Source organism: Lonchura striata, chromosome 8 (genome assembly GCF_046129695.1).
Source record: "Lonchura striata isolate bLonStr1 chromosome 8, bLonStr1.mat, whole genome shotgun sequence".
Lineage (NCBI taxonomy): Eukaryota > Metazoa > Chordata > Aves > Passeriformes > Estrildidae > Lonchura > Lonchura striata.
The window spans coordinates 18,580,804-18,602,516 of record NC_134610.1 but is presented as its reverse complement, the minus strand read 5'-3'; the positions used below and the strand labels follow the sequence as shown (position 1 = coordinate 18,602,516).

The window sequence follows — 21,713 nt, the reverse complement described above, 5'->3', positions numbered from 1 at the left end:
CATTAAGAGGAAATCCTGTGACATAAAATACATCCTCCAAAACAAAAATGTTTGTTTTGGAGGACAAGAGAAGTATTTTCTAGAAGAAATTTGAATCTTGAAATCTAGAAGGGAACTGCATACTCAGTTGTAAATTAGTGGAAATTTGAGAGAAGAGGGACGATGCTGTGGAACACCACCACCTACCTAAACACTTCACTGCTCTATCCTTCTAGTAGCTTCCTTTAGGGTAAAACCAAACCTACATTCACCTCACAGAAGGATCTGGATGGGAATGCCAGATTTAAGTCATATTTGAAAAGGTTTTTGAAAATTACTAACTCACAGACAAGTCTGACATGAATAGAGAGGACTTAATCAGTATTTTAAGCATTTTACCTCACTGTTAACTGTTTTGTCTGATATCCTGCAGAAATGTTTAATTGTTAGGATGCATACCAGAAGCTGGAGCCTGACCACTAACATTTCAGTGAAAGCTTTAAGTTTACTTCCTCTGCACCCTCTACCTCCAGAGTGCTTTTCTGTGACATACATCATACTAGTCCCGTTTCTCCACCCTGCAAGTATCATCAGCCTGTGGGGAGGAGTGGAGATGCTTCAGTGCTCTCTGTCTCACCATGTCCTCTAAATGCCAGCTGCTGTTCCATAGGTGATTATTCCTGACCTTGGCCCCAGCTTCATGAGGAGGAAAATCCTACCAGGGATCCCTGCAGGAACACCCATGAATAACAATTGCATTCACTGAGCTCTCCTATGACAGCAGAGTACAGGCAACCCTTTGTCCCATCCTACATGTGACTTCTGTGAATGGCCATTTCATGCAAACACAGCTACCCATTCAGCTGACTGACACTTTGCATTTACAACCATATTTTATGTATCTATCATTAACATCTTCTGACAAAACAATTTTGTTTGATGTTTTCTAAGCCAGCAAAATCATTATGTAATGCAAAAACTGTCTCTCTGGTTGTATTGTGTGCAAAATGCACTAATTTATAACAGAGAACTTATTTAAAAATATAGAAACATAATTAGTTGCACAAACCATTCTAAAATCTTGTGGGAGCCTGCTTTATAACACCTCTTCAATTTTTAACAATTCTCACCACAGTATTCCTTATTCCAGATGAAGAGATGCTGTCATGGTATACCCTGTCCTCTCATTCTGAGTTTGTGCAGACACTGCACTACATTTCATTGAATTTATTTGCATTTCTTGCTTTTTAATGCTCAGATGAGCTGACTTATTTTGAAATAAAATACAAGAACCTCTCAACCTGTTAGCATTTCATAACATGAGTCAACAAATAGCAATAAGAACATATTCCTCATTAACAAGGAAATTCCAAGCCTGGTTGCTAACAACATGAATAACTGCAAGATGCCATGAAAAAAGGAATGAATGCCTGAATTTAGTTACACATGTTTTCCCATAGAAAACCATCACCACCACTTCTAACTCATTTAGATTTCTATCATTAACCAGCAATTAAACATGCAGCTTAAATTCAAAGCTCAGGTAGTGTCTTGTGCTATTGAGTTTACACCAAATAAAACTTCATCCCTCTATGAAGATAATTCAGAAGAAGCCACACCTTCCTAAGGATTTCACACTTTCTTTCACATTATGCATGGACACATAGATGAGGCAATCCCGGTAAGTTAGCAACTCTACAAAATTCAAACAGTGCTTTACAGGGCATGTTGAAGGGACTGCCATGGGGACGTATTTGTGTTTTCAAATTCTTCATTATCTTTAACAGCAAAATCAAAAGATGGCAGGAGCACTTAGAGACCAAAGGGTTTTCTCAAAGCCCTCAGTGACCTGCCCATTCTTAATGAACCAAAGTACATCCAAAAGTACTCTGAAGACAGTACCCTGATCAGTGGAATGGTGGGACCTGTGATTACGGCCACAGGACAACCTTGCTCATGACAGTGATAATGTTAATGGCAATAGAGAGATAACTGATGGAGGATATCAACCAGACCGTGTGATGGCACCACCTCCCGTTGGTGATGATCACCTTCTCAGATAAGCTGCTGCTGCTGGCCATCTCAAGTGACTCTGCAGGTGAGGAAGAGAAGTGTCAGCTCCAGAACACTGAAGCTGAAATGGCAGAGAAATGCAGCAGCTCCTTATGTTTCTTAAGAGATGCATCTGTAATTAATGTGTATAGGGAGTTATTACCAGCACCAAAGTACAAAAAAACAGGAATTCACAAGGTCCCCACAGGTATTTCAATTGCATGTGATTCTGTAAGTTAAATTTGTGTATTCTTCTGTATCAGAAAAAAAACACCAAGCATTTAGAGGCAGGTACCCCACCAAAGCAGGGAGAATCACAGAATCAAATTATTAATGTTGGAAAAGACCTCCAAGATCATAAAATAATTTTTGACTGAATGCCATCATGCCCTTTAAACTGCATCATGAAGTGCCATGTCTACTTGTTTCCTGAATACTTCAGGGATGGCGACTTGTCCACTTCCCTGGGCAGCCTGCTCCAATGCTTAACTTCTCTTTCAGTGAAGCAACTTTTCCTAATATCCAACCTAAACATCTCCTGGCACACTTTGAGGTCATTTCCCCTTGTGTGTGAGAAGAGACCCCCACCTTGCCACAACCTTTCATGGAATTGTAGAGAGTAGTAAGGTCTCTCCTAAGCCTCCTTTTCTCCGCTGAACACCCACAGCTCCCTCAGCTGCTCCTCATAGGATTTATGTCCCAGAACCTTCACGAGCTTCATTACCCTTCCCTGGCAGGGCACATATTCCTCCACAGCTGAGCTGGAATGTGGAACTCAGTGCTCCTCAGTGCACAGAATATAGGAATGGTCAAGGTGCTGTACTGACTTCCTCAACAGCAATGCCAGGTTTTTCAGCTTGCTGTGGAGCAGATGAAACACAGCAGTGGGGTGCCAGAACTGAACAGGGCAACTGAAAGGAGCTCCAATGGCATTTTGAGTGCTCCAGCCCTGTATCCCATGTATGCCTAAGTCCTGACTAATACTTTATGTGCAATGCTTGCACTGCTACTTGAAGATGAACATCCTTCTTTCTGATATGAAGGCAGGTCTGTGAAATGGGATAGACATGTGGACTAGCTAGTAATACGCTTTGGCATCCATTAAAGTAAATCTGCAATGACTAATGACCTGCTGAATCAAACTGAAATTACTTCAATGGACTGAGAAAGGGAAGTAAAATACACAACAGGGATTATATCTGCCAGCAGTAATGAATGCACTCCATCACCATTTGCTAAGAGATTTAAAAATGTGCAGATATGTAAAAATATACACACCTTATAAAGAAAATGCTAATGTTAAAATTTGTCTATTCTTTATGGACTGTAATTTTTATTTACTGTCTCAGTTGCCTGCAACCTAGGCAGGGATTTATTAATTTCTTGTTGTTGCTGTCTTTGTTTAAATGGATATATTTTTAAAGAAACTCTGTGTAATAGTCACAAGCAATAGCACTTAGGGCCATCTTAGTCATGTGTTTTCTACCATCACACTACAGGGTTAATTGCTGAGAACAAAGTTATCTTCTGGTAGTTCTGCCCCACCTGAATGATCCACAGCAGCTGTGTGCCTCATTTAGCTGGCAGGTTAAACTGACTTTAAGACTAATTGAGCAGAATTCTTGCTAGGCTCCTGTTTATCTGACCCAATACATATCATTTCAAGGGTTGTGTAAATACAGAGATGCATCAGCTGTGCCAGATGGCTCTATATACAAAATGCCTACTTTCTAAAGTGCTGAAGAGATGGTAGGTACAAGCAATTTAGAATTATCTCTTTGTCAGGTCAAATAGAAAGAAAAAATAAGACTTAGAGGACCACGTTAGCATTTTTTTTTTAATTCTCAGTTTAAGAATTAATATATAGATCGTGATGTTGACTACAGGTCACACAACCCTCCCCCCTTTTCCAATCAGTAAAAGAGAGTTTATAGTCACCTTCGTATTCACCTATATAAAAACAGACCAGAAAAAAGATGGTGCACAGGATCTGACAGTGTCTCACTAACTAGAACAGAAAATGGTGTAACATGTCAGGAAACAGCTTAGGAAGATAACCTCCATCAAGGAGGTATTCAGGCATGTAACAGAGGCAAGGAATTTCGCTGGCCTTTTTTTTGCACTGGCTCTTTTCAGTCTGCTCACTGAAAAAAAGTCTCACAGAACTCAACCTTATATTTAGATTCAAATATTCAACTTAGAAAAGCTTGTCTCTTTTCTTTTACTATGGAAGATGAATGAGTTTAAAGCCTGAAGCAAATACCTTCCAATGTACATTATTATCAGTTTTGTTAGTATACATTCCATGTGCATGTAATTTTCAGGTGAGTATCATGCAAGAGCTATTAAGTAAAACAGGGGTTCTGCATTTGATTTCTTGGAATTTTGGCTGAGGCATCTATTTTAAAGACAATACTTTTTAAAAAATACTATCAATGCACACACAAACTACTTGCTTTTTCTGTTTCTATATTGTCAATGGATATACCCAAATATATTTTTAGAAAAATGCAATATGTACAATTTCTATATGTGTCAGTGCACACACAGGTAAACATTTATTACTCTGGCCACAAATATCTCAGATAAATCATTAATCATAACACTGAAATACTGTCATTTCTCTTACAGAAAGGGAAGTTCCTTTAAACTAAATTATTTATTATGTCTACTACAATCAAAGCCTATGCCTGTACTACAACTTCCAAGTTTGTCCCCTGAATCATTCCCTTTCACTGAATACCTACACACGTATTCACAATAAAATTGTCGTCTTCTGTGTGGGTGGGAATGGCTGTTTGATGTAAAAAGCCTGTTTTCAGTCTATGATGAATAATCAACTAACTTCTTCAACAGATGTAAATGTTAATATAGCAGCATGCAGATGGTATTGACCCCAAGACAATTTTCTGAATACTAACCTAAATTTAGATTTCTAAATACTACTAAAGAGGTTTACTGGGTCACTTACTCCTTTGTGGCACTTCAATAAAATAGGTCCCCAGCTAGCACTGCATCTTAAATATCATGTAGCACCTCAAGTGTGTTCCATGTGAATCCATGTCAAAAGTTGTGTTTGTCCCTCCTGTGCACATGAACATTCCCTACCAGAGCAGGGAGGATTCAGACCCTCACACCCAAAGGCCCACTCAAACTAAACAGCAGCATCTGGAAGGCAAGTCAGTCAGAAGAATATTCATATCACATGCTATAAACGTGATTTCCAGGCACATCCACACCACTCGGTTACATGGAGCACGCTCTGGACGGGCAGCAATGAGGAGCCTCACCTACTCCTTGGCTCATGCTTTTAAGGAGTAACTCTATAGAGGAGATCTAAATGCAACAGGGGTGAAGGAGGCAAAGCCCTGCTTTGTAGAAGATGTAGTTCACTATTAATAAATCATATAACCACCTGAAACAAGTATCATAAACTGCAAACATAAACTGTAAATTCATCATTCCCAGAAATATATGCTGCAAATATAGCTTTGCTAACCTAAGACCAAATTCTTATTTGTACCCAAAACCATTGCGAAGCACAGAAATATCCTCTGGTAAAATAGAAACTATTGAAATAATGTCTACCATACACAACATTCATCAGTTCCAAATAAAAGAAAGCTTATATTGCTTTTAGAGAACTCTCACCAATACTGTATTACAGAGAGCTGACAGCTGCAATACATTTAGCTAAGGAAAATAAATTGAGCTAAAGCACTTTCCCTACAGTACCTGCTTGAACTATTTTGAACATAACTCCTAACATTAACAACAAACAGCCACATAATTCAAATAGCAAATAGGTAGGAGCTTCCAAGAGACTTCAAACTTACAACAGTCTAACAGACAAGAAGTCAAAAGAACGTAAGAGTATTTTACTAAGTATTTTTGAGCAAGTCACAAACCGAACATCATGGAAAGACTGGTTTATGTTATGTTCAATTAAAAATCATCATTCTTATCTAACCATAAAATTTATTTTATTTTGAGAAATAGGAATAATTCTTTAGGTACAGAGAGTTAGTACTTACGGGTAAAATGATTAGAAGTGGATGGATTGACACTATCACCACTGTCAGCACTTTCACTGCTGGAAATGTCATCATCTGATTCCCTCACAGAGGAACAAGGTGAGGAGCCATCAACTTCTTCAAACTTCCTCTTTAAAATTCCACTCATTGCTGCAATGCTGTCACATGTACCTGTAACAGGAACAGAGGCAATGAGGCATTGAAATATCCACCTGCAGAATATGCAATCATAAACTCCAAAGTAATTTTTGTTTCAAAATAGCAATAAATTGCCACTTCTGGTCTTGAATAATCATTTAATATGAAATTACACATGACTAATTAGGAGAGTGAAGCCACAGAGAAGAAAAAAATCTTAAATCCTACTCTAACTTGACATGTATGGAGGTGACCATTTCACTAGAATAATCTGTAACAGATTGCTTTCAGGGAGTATTTTTCCCATTATGTCAACAGCATCCCTATCTTCTAGGTTACGTTGTAAAATTTCAAACAAAGAAAAAAATTATGGACTTGGTCCCTCCTTTGGCTGCCACAGAAGGAAGGAATGTTTACAATCAGGGATGAAATTAAGAAGAAATCATCCTGAACACTATAGTTCCCAATGCTAAATATAAGTGACGTAACCAGTGTTCACACTACCCTTTAAGAACTTCATCTGATAATTCCAATATTACAGACAGATAAAAGAGAGTGAAGGCACAAAAACCATATATGAATTTGTGCTCAATAACTACCTGGATTTCAGAAGTTACCCACACCAGGTAAAGACACCAACTGCCTTCCAAACGTCCTCCTCTCCCAGCTCCCACAGGTTTATGAAAGACAGGACAACATTTCCCACAGCATCCTCATGGAGAAACTGACTGCTTACATCTTGGATAGGTGCAAACACTGGCTGGCTGGATGGCCCAGAGAGTGTTGGGGAATGGAATTAAATCCAGTTGGTGGTCAGTCACTAGTGGTGCTTCCTAGGGCTCAGCTGAGGCCAGTCCTGTTTAAATATCTTTATCAGTGATCTGGACAAGGGGATCAAGTGTCCATCCCCCTCAGTCAGTTTGCAGATAACAGTAAGCTGGGCGTGAGTCCAAAGAAGGGCAATGAAGTTGGTGAAGGTCTAGAAAGTGACTCAGCTGAGAGAGCTGGGACTGCTCAATCTGGAGAAAAGGAGACTCAGGGAGGACCTCATCACTCTCTAAAACTCCCTGAAAGGACTTGTTAACCAGGTGGGGGTTGGCCTCTTCTTCCAGGTAACAAATGACAGGAGAAATGGCCTCAACCAATGCCAGAGAGGTTTAGACTGGGTATTGGGAAAGATTTCTTCAACACAAAGGTGGTCAAGCATGGGAATGGGCTGCCCAAGGAAGTCACCCCAGAGTTACCATTTCTGGAGGTATTTAAAAGATGTGTAGATGTGGCACTTGGGTACATTGTTTAGTGATGAACTGGTCAGGTTAATGGTTGGACTCAATGATCTTTGAGGTATTTTCTGACCTAAATTATTCTGTGATACCAAAATTAAGAAATGAAATGCCTAATATATTCTTGAGATGGAGTAGAACATTATAAAGCTAAGTACTCATGCAGAAATTTAGCAGCATGTCCTGGTTCCAGCCAGGGCAGGGTTTTTTGCATCAGCCCGAAGGGGGCATGGCCAGGACACCCAGGTTATTCTGTACCACTTCACATCATTACTGGGGGCAGGGGGAAGGGAGTCTTTTCCAGGGAACAGAAGTTTCTCATGGCTCCAATTCCAAGCTGGAGAGAACTGGTGTTGTCTATTGCGGGTTTCCACAGTGAGTAGTAACATTTCTTTTCTTGTACTCTCTGTCATGAATATTGTTGCCCTTACTGTTCCTCTTCTTATCTCAGTGCCATTTCCAGTAATTTGAAATTAACTACTAAAATTATTAAAATTATTTAAAAAAATATCTGAAGCCACGACCTTCACCTTTTGTGCCTCCTATTCTCCTCTCCAGTGCACGGCAAGGGGGAGGGGACGGAGAGTGGGTGAGCAGCAGCGTGCCTTGGAGAGCTTCTGTGGGAGCACTAAACTGAGGAGTACTCCCCCTAAACCGTGACACAGCAGAGGCAGAAATACTGCATGCAATTAACTAACTGAGGAGAGATCAAGAACAGCTGGAGCCTGCCCAGAGGACACACAGCTGCCACCATCCTGCCTGCAGCACTGCAAAGACAAATGCTCCTAACACTTATCCAGGCAAAGTCTGTCTGGGATTGGTGACACACTGTGCTTGTCAGGGAGACACAACCCAGCACTATGGACTTGACAAAGGATTCTGCCCAATCCCACTGAAAGCAAGAAAAATTTTAAAAAATTCATTTACATTCCTCATGAGACAGAACTATTAAAATCTCTACAACTACCTTTATGATTCCTTAATTCTGGACCAGCAGCATTCAGCTCCTTCCAGGAAACTGAACTAGATACACTCCAGAACTCCTTTCCAACCAACATTTCTATGGCACTGTGTTTAAAAACCCAACACATCTGATGAGGAAGCTTGCATAAACTGGGCTAAATGGCTACTAAAGAAGACAGGTTAAAGCAGAGATTCCAGTACTGGCCAAAACGTTAAACAATTAGCACATTTCACGGTTTTGGCTCAGGCCACTTCTAGCTCTCCTGGATTATACAGGATGAAGCAGGTGCCAGAACCATTCCCAGCAGGCAGGCTGGATGAGGGCACCTGGGTTTTGGCAGAGGCCTGACAGCTTAGCCATTGTGGACAAGAGCTGTATCCTGCCACTTGGCAGCAGAAGCCAGAGAATGCTGTCCCTAGTCCATGTCTCTCTTATCTTTTCAATTAGCACAGAGGCAGTGCAAGCACAGCACTTCAGCAGGTTGTCTGCTATCTTTGCTCACACTTGGCCTCACACTAAGTAGTTTCAATGTCTCCCATGTGTTCTACAGCTCCCTTCAAGCCCCAACACCAGTTTCTTCCCTGGAAAAAACAAAGTGACAATGTGAACAGAATTGTAACCTTTCAGCATGGTATGAGTCATAACAAGATAAAGGCAGATATATGAGAATTACAAAAAACAAAAAAAAACAAAAACAAAAACAAAAAAAACCTGAGAAAACACAGTAAGAAAAAAAAAATAAAGAAAACGTAGGACTCACCAGGTTACAGTCTGTAAGTCTAATTCCAAATCATAATTCTGCAATTACTGAAGCCTGTCTATATGAAATTCATGAGTTGAGGTTGCAAGAACACAGTGGTTTCTTCCCGGTGCAAAGTTTAGTTCTAATTACTTGTTTTGCTTTGCTGACAAAGCATTTTACCTTGTCTGCCAGCTCCTAAACACAGCAGGAGGGACTTATGAGCAGGTTTAAACTTGCCTTTGTAAGTCAAAACTAGAAATTCCATATACATTATACAACATTTTAATGATATTGTTAAATTGTAAGGATTAGAACAGAAGTTTTATAATAAGGGAGTTAATTCACTTCTTGAGAATCAAAAGCTCTAAAAAACACACATGTGATTGTAGCAAGTGTAATATCCTGTCTCCAGCAGTAGTCACTATGTAATGCTTCAATGGAAAGCAATGGGATGCAAAATCCAGCCAAAACCACTGCAGATACACAGCTCTGCTTCCTCATCCTTACAGCCAATTTCCCCTAAGTATGAGACTTGAAATGTTGCTATATGACAGAGCCCAGCCTCTTAGAAATTCACTTGACTTGGTCTCCTGAGGCAACAAGTTTCTTATTAGTTTTCTGTGAGAAGTAAAAAACCACAACAAAACACATCTTCTGAAACCATAGCCACACCCCCTTCAAAATCACTGCAGTTTCAATCTCTACAGTATTTTGGACAGTAAGCAGCAGGAAGGCAGCAGTGTCCAGCAGCTGCTGTACTAGACAAAACTACACAGGTACCCTCCACAAAGTGGGGACAGCTGAGGAGAAATCACTGACATCTTGTTGCTGTATTACAGCGGTATTTCCATTTCAGTAGTGATTACATTACACAGGAGGCAGAGTGCTCATCCCTTAGAGAATTAGGAAATGCGTTTATATTTGAGGGTGTGCAGGGAGGGAACAGCGATGGAGACACAAATGGAACTGCACATTCAGATCTGCATCCCAAAGCTGAGGCATCTGTCCAATGGCTGCAGCTGCTGGAAAGCACCTGGCATGTTCCTGCCTACACTCCCAACCCCACAGCTGTGCAACCCTTAACAACCTGCCCACCTCTGGGGAGCTCCCCAAGCCACACAGCTTCTAGCTGACACTACTCCTCTTTTAATGTGGGAATGAAAGCATCCATCAGAAAGAATGAGGAAGAGAAAATGAGCAAGAAACTGTGCAGGTCTGAAAACACTTGAGCACTTGTTTACTGTTCAGATTCTTCCCAATTCTGAGTTAATAATCCCCAAAACAAGATGCAGAATTGTTGGAACTCAAAATGTCTCTCAGACATTTTTAGAGGTTCCAGGCCTTTGTCAGAAGCATTTTAGACCCTGGCAGGCAGCTGCAAACAGCTGTGATTTTGAGTTTGAGCCATGGAATGAGTTACCAACTTTGAAGGTGGAACAAGCAGTCACAAAGGGTTAGATAGTATAATAGAAGTAGTTGCAAAGTAGAGGGGAAAAATTTTTAGTATTGTACAGGGGGGTTTTAGCACCTGTACAGGGGTTTTTTACTTTGTACATGGGGGTCAGAAGTTCTGAGATGGAGGAAAGTGGGCTGAACCTGTTCTTCCTCCTTCTTCTTCCTTGCCTCCATGTTCTTGGTGATGCTGGCACTTATGGATTGGTTTAGAGTAGAAAAGCACCTTGTACCATAGGTAGTAGGTATTGGGGAAAAACTGTAAACATGTAACACATAATATATCATATAAAAGATAGCAGCAGCCCTGGGCAGGGGGAGAGAAGAAGACAGCAGACAGAGAGGGTGTCAGGGTGTGTGTGTGTCTCTGCCTGGGCTGCTGACCAAACAGCTGCAGCCCGAGAAGACAATCTTGTAGATAACTCACAATAAACTGCCTTGAGACCGAACAGCAAGAGGCTGCAGAGTCTTTCCTTGGAAGCACGGGTTGGAGGAGAGACTTTACCACCACACGAGACCCCTGACCAAACCCGGGGTTCTCACACAGAATCCCAAGAAGGTGCAGCTCATGAGAATAATGCAGAGGGAGCACTGGTCCCCAGGACAGCCAACACATGCCTGCTCCTGGAACTGGTGCCGTATTTCCTATGATTAGAAAACAAGAACAGAGGGAGTGATGTGCCATCTCAACAGGTACACTTCGACATCTCACAGCTACACCTGCTCAGTCTCCCCCCTGCAAGGGCACAGGGACATACAAATGGCTGATTATCGCCTGCTGACTGAGCAACAGCTGCTTTCACTGGAGCAACCAGAAACTATGAAATTACTCCAACGTCCTTGTCATTAGTTGTCCCTCAGACCAAAGAAGGCTCTGCCATCTGTCACCAAATTGTCTTCTTCAAAGGCATGTAAGGTCTTCCAGGGTCTCACTTTCAGGTTCCCCTAGCATAAAGGCACTTCTGCACATACCCAAAGTTACAGAGATTTGAGGTATCTGAGTAAGTTACGGTTGAGGTCTCCCTGGGAGCCTGAAACTTCGTGTCCTTCCAAGTAAGGTGTCAAAGAACAAAAGAAAAATCTCTTATGAGTGCAAAGCATGGTGACAAGGAAGAGGAACAGAAAGGCTGGGCCAGGCCTAAATTCATGAGCAATTGTTTATGTACCCAAATAAATAAAACCAAAAATACAATAAATACAGTACAGCACTTGGCTGCTACCTGTGCCCACCCTCTTTGGACTATGAATCTTGGCATTATTTTCTCTACAGCAAAATGATCTCCACCTAAACAAAGGACTAGGACGCTCTCCACTAAGCTATAGCTTAGGGGCAGCAGGTACTGAACAACAGACTCTGCTCTCCAGCACCTGGGTGGGTTTCTTAGCTGTACTGCTGTGTAAATTAACAAGAGACCCATTCAGCAGCTGATCTTTACAGGAGAGATGTTTTGAGAGGAAGAGTGACCTATGCTCTGCTCTTGGAAGGGCAGGTCAGAGTACCTCCCTCCAGGAGGTACTGGACTGTGACTGTGGAGCACTGGGAGCTCCAGCAGCACGAGCTATGCTTCCATGCTGAAGGGTAACCACACAAACACTGGGGATTAAAAACGTTTCTCTCTCAAACACCTAACCTCCAAACGCTTTGCTTCTTCCTTCATTAAGCAGACGTGACTTAGAGACTAATCCTGAAACCTTACTCAGAAGCAGAAGACCTGCAGTCCTCAATGGCCACAACCAAACCTCAGTACAAGAGAAAAACCAGTCCTGCTCAAAGAGCCATTGGAAGGACAGGGAATTTTACAGTCATCTCAACACTGCTAGGAAACACACACTCCTCCCTACACTTTGCACCTCTGCATCAGTAAAGAGCAGCTTTGCTGGCTCTGTAATGCCTTGTCTTCAAATGCAATGGGATTCTGTTCAACTCTAGAACACTTCAAAAGTGTTTGATACACAGAGCAGATGTATTAAATAATAGGATCTCTAGGGGAATGACAGTTTGGCTTATTAATTATGAAAATTCTGCTTCTGAACATAAATTGCCCCCTTCTCCCCCCTTCAATAAAAGGCAACTGAATTCCTTTAATTTATCTTCTGGACACCTTAAAATCAACTTTTTTCTCTAAACAGCTTTAATTACATTTTCAAAGCATTACATTGACATCTCCCAGCTAACATAACATCAAAATTACAATTTCAATATCTAGTCAGAACTTCCCTGTGAGGAAATAAACCTTATATTACACAATGCTTGCTTTAATTGAGAAAGCTTTAACTCTTGGGATTAGAGTTGCACAGTATGCAGTTGTAGCCTACATGCTTGCTTTCAAAAAATATTTCCAGGAATTATGACTTGAAATGCAGAGGAAGTGCAGTATAAGTGTCAACAATGAGACTGCCAAAGGCATGGTTGGAAGAAATGGCTACAACAATTTAAATGGCTAAACAAATATAGGCTAAAAGTCACGTCAAGGGTAAAGATATAAATTCATACTGCCTCTGGCAGGAATCAATTATGCTGGCTATTCTGACCTCTAAATGGGTTCTTCTGGAGAGCAAACATGAAAAGCTTATTCTCACTCTCTCGCTTTTTACCTATTTTCCCTCATCTTCATTACAAGTTATGTATGTATGTTCCACATGTCTAAACTTGGCAAAAAAAATATTTAAAAAGGAGAAAGAGATAAACGGTTTTATCTGCATTAAAAACCAATGATAGTTAAAAATTTTACAAATGCAGTGGTTGAAAAGCATTCGCACTCCAGAGAACATTACAGAAAAGACTTGAAATTCTTAACAGAGAAGTTTTGAGAAATGTGAAAGATGTGCCTAAAAGCATGAAAAATTACCTAAATTAGTTGGTTTTTGAAAATGGTAATACAGACTGAGTAACACCACAATGAAAGAGGCAAAACTGAAGAAAGAAAAAGTCATGAGAAGCGACTGAAGCAAAAAGATATGAAAAGATTCCTTTCCTACAGATGTGGGACTCAGACTGAGTTTTAAATTTCCTTCATTATTTAAAAGAAATATAAATGAAGTAGCAAAGCCATGCTCTGTCATGATCACTGGAGGCCAGTTATAAAGGAGAAGGTATACAATATACAGGTTTTGTATTTTTTAACAGTCAAAGTTGAGTGTTGCCATTCAGTGGTGTTTATCTATGCTATGTATCTGAACATATCGCTAAGGTTTTGCATTAGCTCAGCTCACTTTGAACAAGAAGCACAATCAGCAAAGGCAGTACTCATATACACAGCTTTTGAGCAGAACTAATCTGTGGAGCAGAACACTGCCCTAACACAGACCATTTGCAGCACCCCTGTGAAATAGATCTTTAGATTCAACAGGCGTCTCGGAAGTGTAAATACACATTGCTTTGGATATCAAAATAAATACACAGTCGAGGGTCATACAATGGAAAAATTATGCTATTTAGTAATTATTCTTTACTTAACTGCAAATTTTATTACTCTTTTAACATAGGTGTTCTTCTGTCATACACTGGTAAAATTTAATTATGTCTATACATTTAACGTACATGTTTACTATGCTTTAATAAAATATTGGTAATAAGAATTCACCACAGAGGTGGCATGAAAAAGGCTCTTAGCTTATTATGCACCAAATCCTGTGCTACTGAAGACCTGCCTGTGCTCAGCCAGCAGCCATTTGCGTTTCAGCACTGCTGCAGCATTACACAATAGACATGCTCAGCACGTTCCCTAATGGACACTGTTTCAACTCTCCTCAGTTCAGCATTCAAATTCCAGCTTGGCAGATGATTTTGACCAACCTCGTGCTTTTGCCTTGTCACATCCACTCAAGAAAAGGCACAGCTACAGGAATACCTTCTACTATTCCTATGCAAGCACTGACAGATCTGGGTGCTCCAGGAGTTTCCAGGTTCAGTGAGGGAACAGAGGAAAAGCAGTGTGGAGCCCCGATACTTCAACAGTCAGATTATATTCTTTCCACTTCAGCAACAAGACATTTAAAATGTATTGTATGATCTTGGTTCTTTGCATCCAGTGACTTATAAGGAACCAATCAAAATATTTTTGGCTGATGGGCTTTTTAAATTTTTTTTTCCTTTTCGTCCTTCTTTTTTTTTTTTTTTTAACACTGAAAGCATAAAAATCTCGAATAAAAACTTGTTTTTGTATTTTTAATAAATGTTGCCATTAGAAAGAACATAATTAACCCAATTCTCTGATAAAATCACAGTGCTGTGCACATTTTTAAGACACCAGCTATTAGTAGTCATGTAAAGTTACAGACTAGCTTCTCTGATAGCCCAAAAGTCTGTTACTATTTTTTACTATAAAGCTGAAAGAAAATGGTAGAAACTAAACAGCTAGGAAAATACCAGAAAACATACTATTTTTGTCAGCAGAAATATCGGAGGAAGAATAAAATAGACCCCTAAAAGCAAAAAATTTTGGTCAGCAGGACTCAACATTCAATTGCCACCAATGAAATGAATGTAGCTCCATGGCATGACAGGAAAGTCATGACTTCATTCAAGGCTTGTCCTCAAGTGAAGCCAAAATTAGTAAGAATATGTTTAAGTGCATCTTTCTCCCTAGAGAATAAAGTCAATAAAACTATTTGTACTGGAAAATATACATTATTAATATCTACTGGAAGGCGGTGATGTTTTGAAATTACTATCTTCAAAAATAGCTTTATGGCTATAATAATTGAAGCTTTCTATCTAGATCAAGGACAATGCATAACCAAAATATAATGCTACAATCTGCATTTTTCATGCACACCCAAGAGAGTCCTAAGTAGGTATCCAGGTCCACAAAAAAAATTACAGAAAAATAAAAGATGTAAAATTCCAATTTGTTTCTAGGATTTGCTTTTTGACTTTGCACCATTCATGGTGTATGTATTCAACTCTGTGATACATTTATTTTTTTTAAACAATGCATATTTTTAGAAATAATATTATTTCATCAATTAAACACTGATGAGGGAAATTCACCCAAAAAAGGCCCCTTAACATACACAACAAATTACTGAATGCAGGAAACAGTGAATTCATATAACACAACCGTGAAGTTTTCTTCTGCCACTGATATATATGTAAGGAATTGACAATTCACCTTATCTTCTAAGAAGGACATAAGGTAAAAATAAGCTACTCAGCTATTAGCGAAAAATGAGTAGAATTTAATTTCAAGTTTACAAAAAAAAAAAAAAAAAGAAAGAAAAAATCTGAGAAACAACTGGAACTTAACTTTATTATTTATGGATTTGTCTCTTGGGGATGGATTACCCAAGGCACAGAACGAGGGCTGCTTCACTGATGCTCTTCCCAAGCGTCATGGTGTTTAAGCTTTCCTTTGTGTGGTTACTTTGATAATCAGGGTCTTAGCCACAGTGCAAATTGTTTTTTACTGGTGTGAACTAGCAATCTCTCTTTCCTATCTCACCACCCATTTGCACAATACTTGAGGAAGATTAACTGCTCCTGCTTTAAGCTCAGCTGACATGAGCTAACAGGTTAAAAAACTAATTTGGAAAATATTGAACAATATGACTGGCACAGAGAAAGCATAACTGCATAAGCCTAATTTCCTTAAGAAATTAATCAAAAAGATCAGCCACACAAAGGTTTCCAAGTCCCAGATTTAGTGACCATGGTATCATAGATTTTTTTTTTGAAGACTTTTTTTTTATGAAGACAGACAAAATATGTGTAATCAATAAACTAAAATGTTTTTCTGTAAGCCAGTAGTCTTCCCTGTATTTTAAATAATTGAAAACCTCAAAAAGGATTTTAAACGCATATATTCAATTACAGACAAAATTTCCAATAGTAATTTAATATTTGTAGCAGCAAAAATTCCCCATAGGTCCTTACTCACCTGTACATGTGTATCTGTGTATAATCAACACAAAGGCACCCAAAGGAAGGTGCCTGTGGTGCTAACACAAGATGACAGACCACAATAAGACTGACCTGAAATTACATTCCCAGTTGTGTTAAAATTGAACATTGACTCTCTTCACTTTTTTTTTCACTCTAAAGAAAATTGAGAGTTTATGCCTGTAGTGACTTGTATACTAATAAACATGTCTAAGAATCCTTTTCAGTTCACTTTATAATTCAAAGCTGAAAACTTCACTAGAAAGCTGACAGAAGAGCTGCAGGTCTAATAATAAGTATGTACCCATCCAACTCCCAGGGCACTCTTGTCAGCGAGACAGTGATGAATTGGAGCTGAGCAGTGAGCCCACTGCCATCTCATTGCCTGACTTGTAAGCACCTTATGACCACTCAGCACCACTTCAGCCAGGGGAGTCTGCTGGGACAAAATTAATTATCTGCCCTACACTCTTCTGAAAGCACTGCTGTGAAGGTATGTGGCTTACACTTCCAACCTGAGGTGGGTTTTTCTAATTATTTGATATATTTTGCTTTATTAAATCTCTGATCACTCTGTCTTTTCCAAAGGAGCTAAAAAGGTTAATACCATGTAATTTCCACTTTTCCATTTTATTATTGAAAGATGTTTGTTCAGAAGTAAGAGTGGGTGAGAAGGGCATAATGGTAAACAAATACAACTTAATTGAAAGCTACCAAGTAAAACCTCTGGCTACTCTGAAAGTGAATTCTTCCACAAAGACTCTGGTACAACAAGACAGCAAAACAATAGCAACTCTGGGAGTCAATTTCCCCCTGAGTCGTGGGATTTCCCTCCCTGCCCCTAAAATAAAATATTTAAAAGTCAAAAATGTTTGCTTCAGAATAGCTTCCTCAGCTGTCACAGCTCATGTTGGAAGTAAGCGGTGCTACCATTTGTTATCCGCACTAAAAACAATTAACAAATGCATCTTGTGGCTTCCAACATTTTTTGTTTACCCTATCACCCCCACACAAATGGCATTTACTAGAGATGGCTATGGCTTAGGAAGTGCCACTAAAAACATCTGCAATCCAGCTTCCTTGTTAACATACTCACGATACATTTAAAGCAGACTTCGTTCAACAGCGACAAATAACCGATTTTAAATCACTACGCAGTTCGTCATCAAATTCCTATCCCTACTCAAAAAAGCCGACGTGCTCCTGAAGGCAGCACCGTGCCGCTTCACCATCCCGAGGGAGCAGCCAGGCGCTCCTCAGGAGGGACAGGCGGCGGGCCAGGCCCGGGGCAGTGGGGCTGAGGGGCTGAGGGGCTGTGGGGCAGTGGGGCTGAGGGGCTGAGGGGCTGTGGGGCTGAGGGGCTGTGGGGCAGTGGGGCTGAGGGGCTGTGGGGCTGAGGGGCTGAGGGGCAGTGGGGCTGTGGGGCAGTGGGGCTGAGGGGCAGTGGGGCTGAGGGGCTGAGGGGCAGTGGGGCTGAGGGGCAGTGGGGCTGAGGGGCTGAGGGGCAGTGGGGCTGAGGGGCTGTGGGGCTGAGGGGCTGAGGGGCTGTGGGGCAGTGGGGCTGAGGGGCAGTGGGGCTGAGGGGCTGTGGGGCAGTGGGGCTGAGGGGCTGTGGAGCAGTGGGGCTGTGGGGCTGAGGGGCTGTGGGGCTGAGGGGCTGAGGGGCTGTGGGACTATGGGGCAGTGGGGCTGAGGGGCTGTGGGACTATGGGGCTGTGGGGCAGTGGGGCTGAGGGGCAGTGGGGCTGTGGGGCAGTGGGGCTGAGGGACTATGGGGCAGTGGGGCTGTGGGGCTGTGGGGCTGTGGGGCTGAGGGGCTGTGGGGCTGAGGGGCTGTGGGGCAGTGGGGCTGAGGGGCTGTGGGGCTGTGGGGCTGTGGGGCTGAGGGGCTATGGGGCTGTGGCCGTGTTTGCAATGGCAGCAGGACCCTGAGCGGGCGTGCCCTGCAGCCCTGGGGCCGTCTGCCAGCCTCCAGAGCCGCCGCGCACACACACAGTGCACACAGTGCACACACACACACACAGTGCTCACACAGTGCACACACAGTGCACACACACAGTGCACACAGTGCACACACACACAGTGCACACACACACACAGTGCACACAGTGCACACAGTGCGCACACACACACACAGTGCACACACACAGTGCACACAGTGCACACACACACAGTGCACACAGTGCACACACACACAGTGCACACACACACAGTGCACACACACACAGTGCTCACACACACACACTGTGCACACACAGTGCACACAGTGCACACACACGCACACAGTGCACACACACGCACACAGTGCACACACACACACAGTGCGCGCGCGCACACACACACACACACACACACACACACACAGCCCGGCACCGCAGCCCCCCGGCAGCACAGACAGAAAGTATCACTCACAGGCATGCACAGAAATGATTGGCCAGAATTGAATAAATAAATGTAATGTAGGGGCAGCATGCTAATGAGAGCTACAATACCACAGAGGCTTATTTACTCTGCAGCCTTGCAGTACATTATGGCATCATTGCTGGCATTTCCTCATCGAAATCCAACAGCTACGCGAGAAGGTGAAGCTACAATCGGTAAATGATGCTGTAGTTCCTGCCCGTATCCCTCAGAGCGACTGATGAGGGTCAGGCTCCATACTCTGCAGCCCACATTTCCTACTTCACATTAGACAATGGAATAAATATGCAAATCCCTACTATTTATGAAAGAGCAGGACACAAACCAGCCCCAAAATCAATCAGGATTTCATGTTATATATTTCATGACATTATTTATGAAGTACTAAACAAAACCATGTATCTTTTTATCTGAAAGCCTGAATGCAAATTGTACAATGCATTTGGATACATATTTTTAAGAAGTATCCTTGCTTATATTTTTGCATTTAAGCACAGAAAAACCTTAAAAAACTTAAGCAGCTCCTCTTCCTTTTATCCTTAACTTCACAGTATTTAAGTTGTCCAGTTACACGTATTAAATTGTTATGGCAATGCAAGCTTTTACTCCTTTTCCCACGTTCCCTATTTCTTTGTGGAAAAAACATACGAAGTAATGGAAAACTGAAGCAGAGCTGCTAAAAATACAAACCTCTTTTTGTAGGGTGGGTGTAGAGAAAGGGGAGCTGTAGGAAAGAATTATATGCAAATGTGAGGGAAGAAAAAGGCCACAATTTTCCAGTTTGGTTTTCATTTTTTTGGTATCAATTACTCATCTCCAATTTATCACAAGTTTCATTAGCATACTGTATCCATGTCTGTGAAGAGATGGAGAAATTAGAGACATGCTATTTATCTCAAAGCTGTTTTAGCCTAGTAAATATTTTCAGCTTCTATACATTTGTAGATGAGCGGTAGCTGTCTTTTATCTACACTCAATCCCTTTTCCAGGGTCAAAAAAGCCTATAACAACTCAACAGTGATCAAAACTCACTGGTAGGACTTCGAGTGGTATCAGCATTTTAAAGATGTGATGCAGTTTGGGGATATTTTATTGAGGAAAGGGCACATCTACAATCCAGTTTTTCTCAGCATCACATCTGGCTCAGAGCAAGGGCAAAAAGAGATACTGACAGACTGCATGTAAATTTAAGACATCTTTACCAATGCTGCAATATATTATAGCTGCCTTGCTCCAACCTGACTTTCCACCTGCTTGTTCAAAGGGAAAACAATTCTACACATCAACCTTCAGTTACATTTTAAGAGCAAGCAAAAGTTCTAGATGAGACAATCATCTGTTGCTATCTCAGGGAAAATATTTAAGTTTTGGAATTAAGTGTCCCAACATTTGCCACTGCGTACTCTAAACCATGACTTATATGTCTTCAATTTATATTGAACTTAAACTTCATTTAGTTAACTACTGCATCTGTCTAAAGCAAGACATTTCCCAATAAATGCAAATTCCTCTTTTTGATAAACAATGGAGATCAAAAAAACTAAAATACACAGTAAACTCTGCATCCTCAAACCAAAACATTGCACACCAGATTTAGGCTCCTCAGATCCATAAGTAAATTAAGACAGCATAAATAACATAAAGCTCCAGTAACATGAGAAATCAAAATCACGTGTCTGTCTCCAAAATGTCAGATATATACATAAAGATGTGATTCTCTTTATGATTCTTAAAGAGACTCAACAGCCCCCATTCAAATTGCAGCATAAAAAGTTTACATAATCACACTTTCAAAACAGTATAGATGGGGTAAAGAAAAGCGTGTCTTAAAATTGTCATAACTTGGTAGCAACACCTTTTTGCCTCAGGAATTTTTTCTTTAAGCTTTCTTAAGAAACTTGACACTGGGAATGTTTTTAAGAGCCTGATCCACAGGAAAAACGTTTTGTTTTCTTCCTATATAAACAGACAAGAAAGGTGTATTTCAAAGTTGTGATTCCCTTGTAACAGTGGGAATGCTGTTCTGTAGAGATGCTCCTATTGTTATTTAACTGCACACTGTTAATTTTATCTCTGTATGCATTTACTGTAAGTACGTAACTGCCTCATAAAGTTAAATTTAAAATACACTGTACTCATTTTAGACGAATATAGTAATTATACGATAATTGTATGACTGTATATTTCTATATATTCTCCATTTAAATTAGCATAGAGTGATATGTTCAGTGTTATCCTATCTTACGGCACATACTGCAGGTGTCACTGCGATATTACCAGGGTTCTCTGTAGAATAAATTAATAGCTGCACATAAGTACCGTGAAAAAGTGCTTTTACACATCCTTTCTGATCTATTGTCTAAAACATGAACAGGCCTGCGTTCTGAGATGCGAAGCTGTGTCAGGGTTGGAAAATAAAATTACCTTTTACCGGAGAACCGTTTTAAAGCAGGGACTGCAAAGCACCTTCGCTTAGGCAGCGGCAACATTTGCAACTGGGAAATGATGCGCTTAAAGCCAAAGCACATTTCCCACTGCGGAAGCGCGCGGGCCGCGCGGCCCCGTCCGTGTCCGTGTCCGTGTCTGTGTCCGTGTCCGTGCCCGTGTCCGTGTCCGTGCCCGTGTCCGTGCCCGTGCCCGTGCCCGTGCCCGTGCCCGTGTCCGTGCCCGAGCCCGAGCCCGGGCGCGCTCCCGCGCAGGGGCCGGAGCGGCCGCGGCTCCGCCGCCCGGCCCGCGCCGCGCCCGCCCTACCTGCCCGCGCCCCTCC

At 41.3% G+C, this 21,713-nt stretch overlaps 1 protein-coding gene across 5 annotated transcripts in view; it reads right to left on the bottom strand.

Moving 5' to 3' along the window:
- The window catches only part of CSRNP3 (cysteine and serine rich nuclear protein 3), a 101,504-nt gene that overhangs the window by 21,679 nt on the left and 58,112 nt on the right, over positions 1–21,713 (bottom strand). For 4 of the 5 annotated variants that reach the window (XM_021528589.3, XM_021528588.3, XM_021528591.3 and 1 more), the window contains one exon: positions 6,066–6,236. In XM_021528589.3, coding sequence (XP_021384264.1) covers positions 6,066–6,236 — 171 coding nt within the window. Of the gene's footprint in view, positions 1–6,065; positions 6,237–21,370; positions 21,580–21,713 lie in introns of those variants that run through there. The other variant, XM_021528590.3, reaches the window with a different exon arrangement.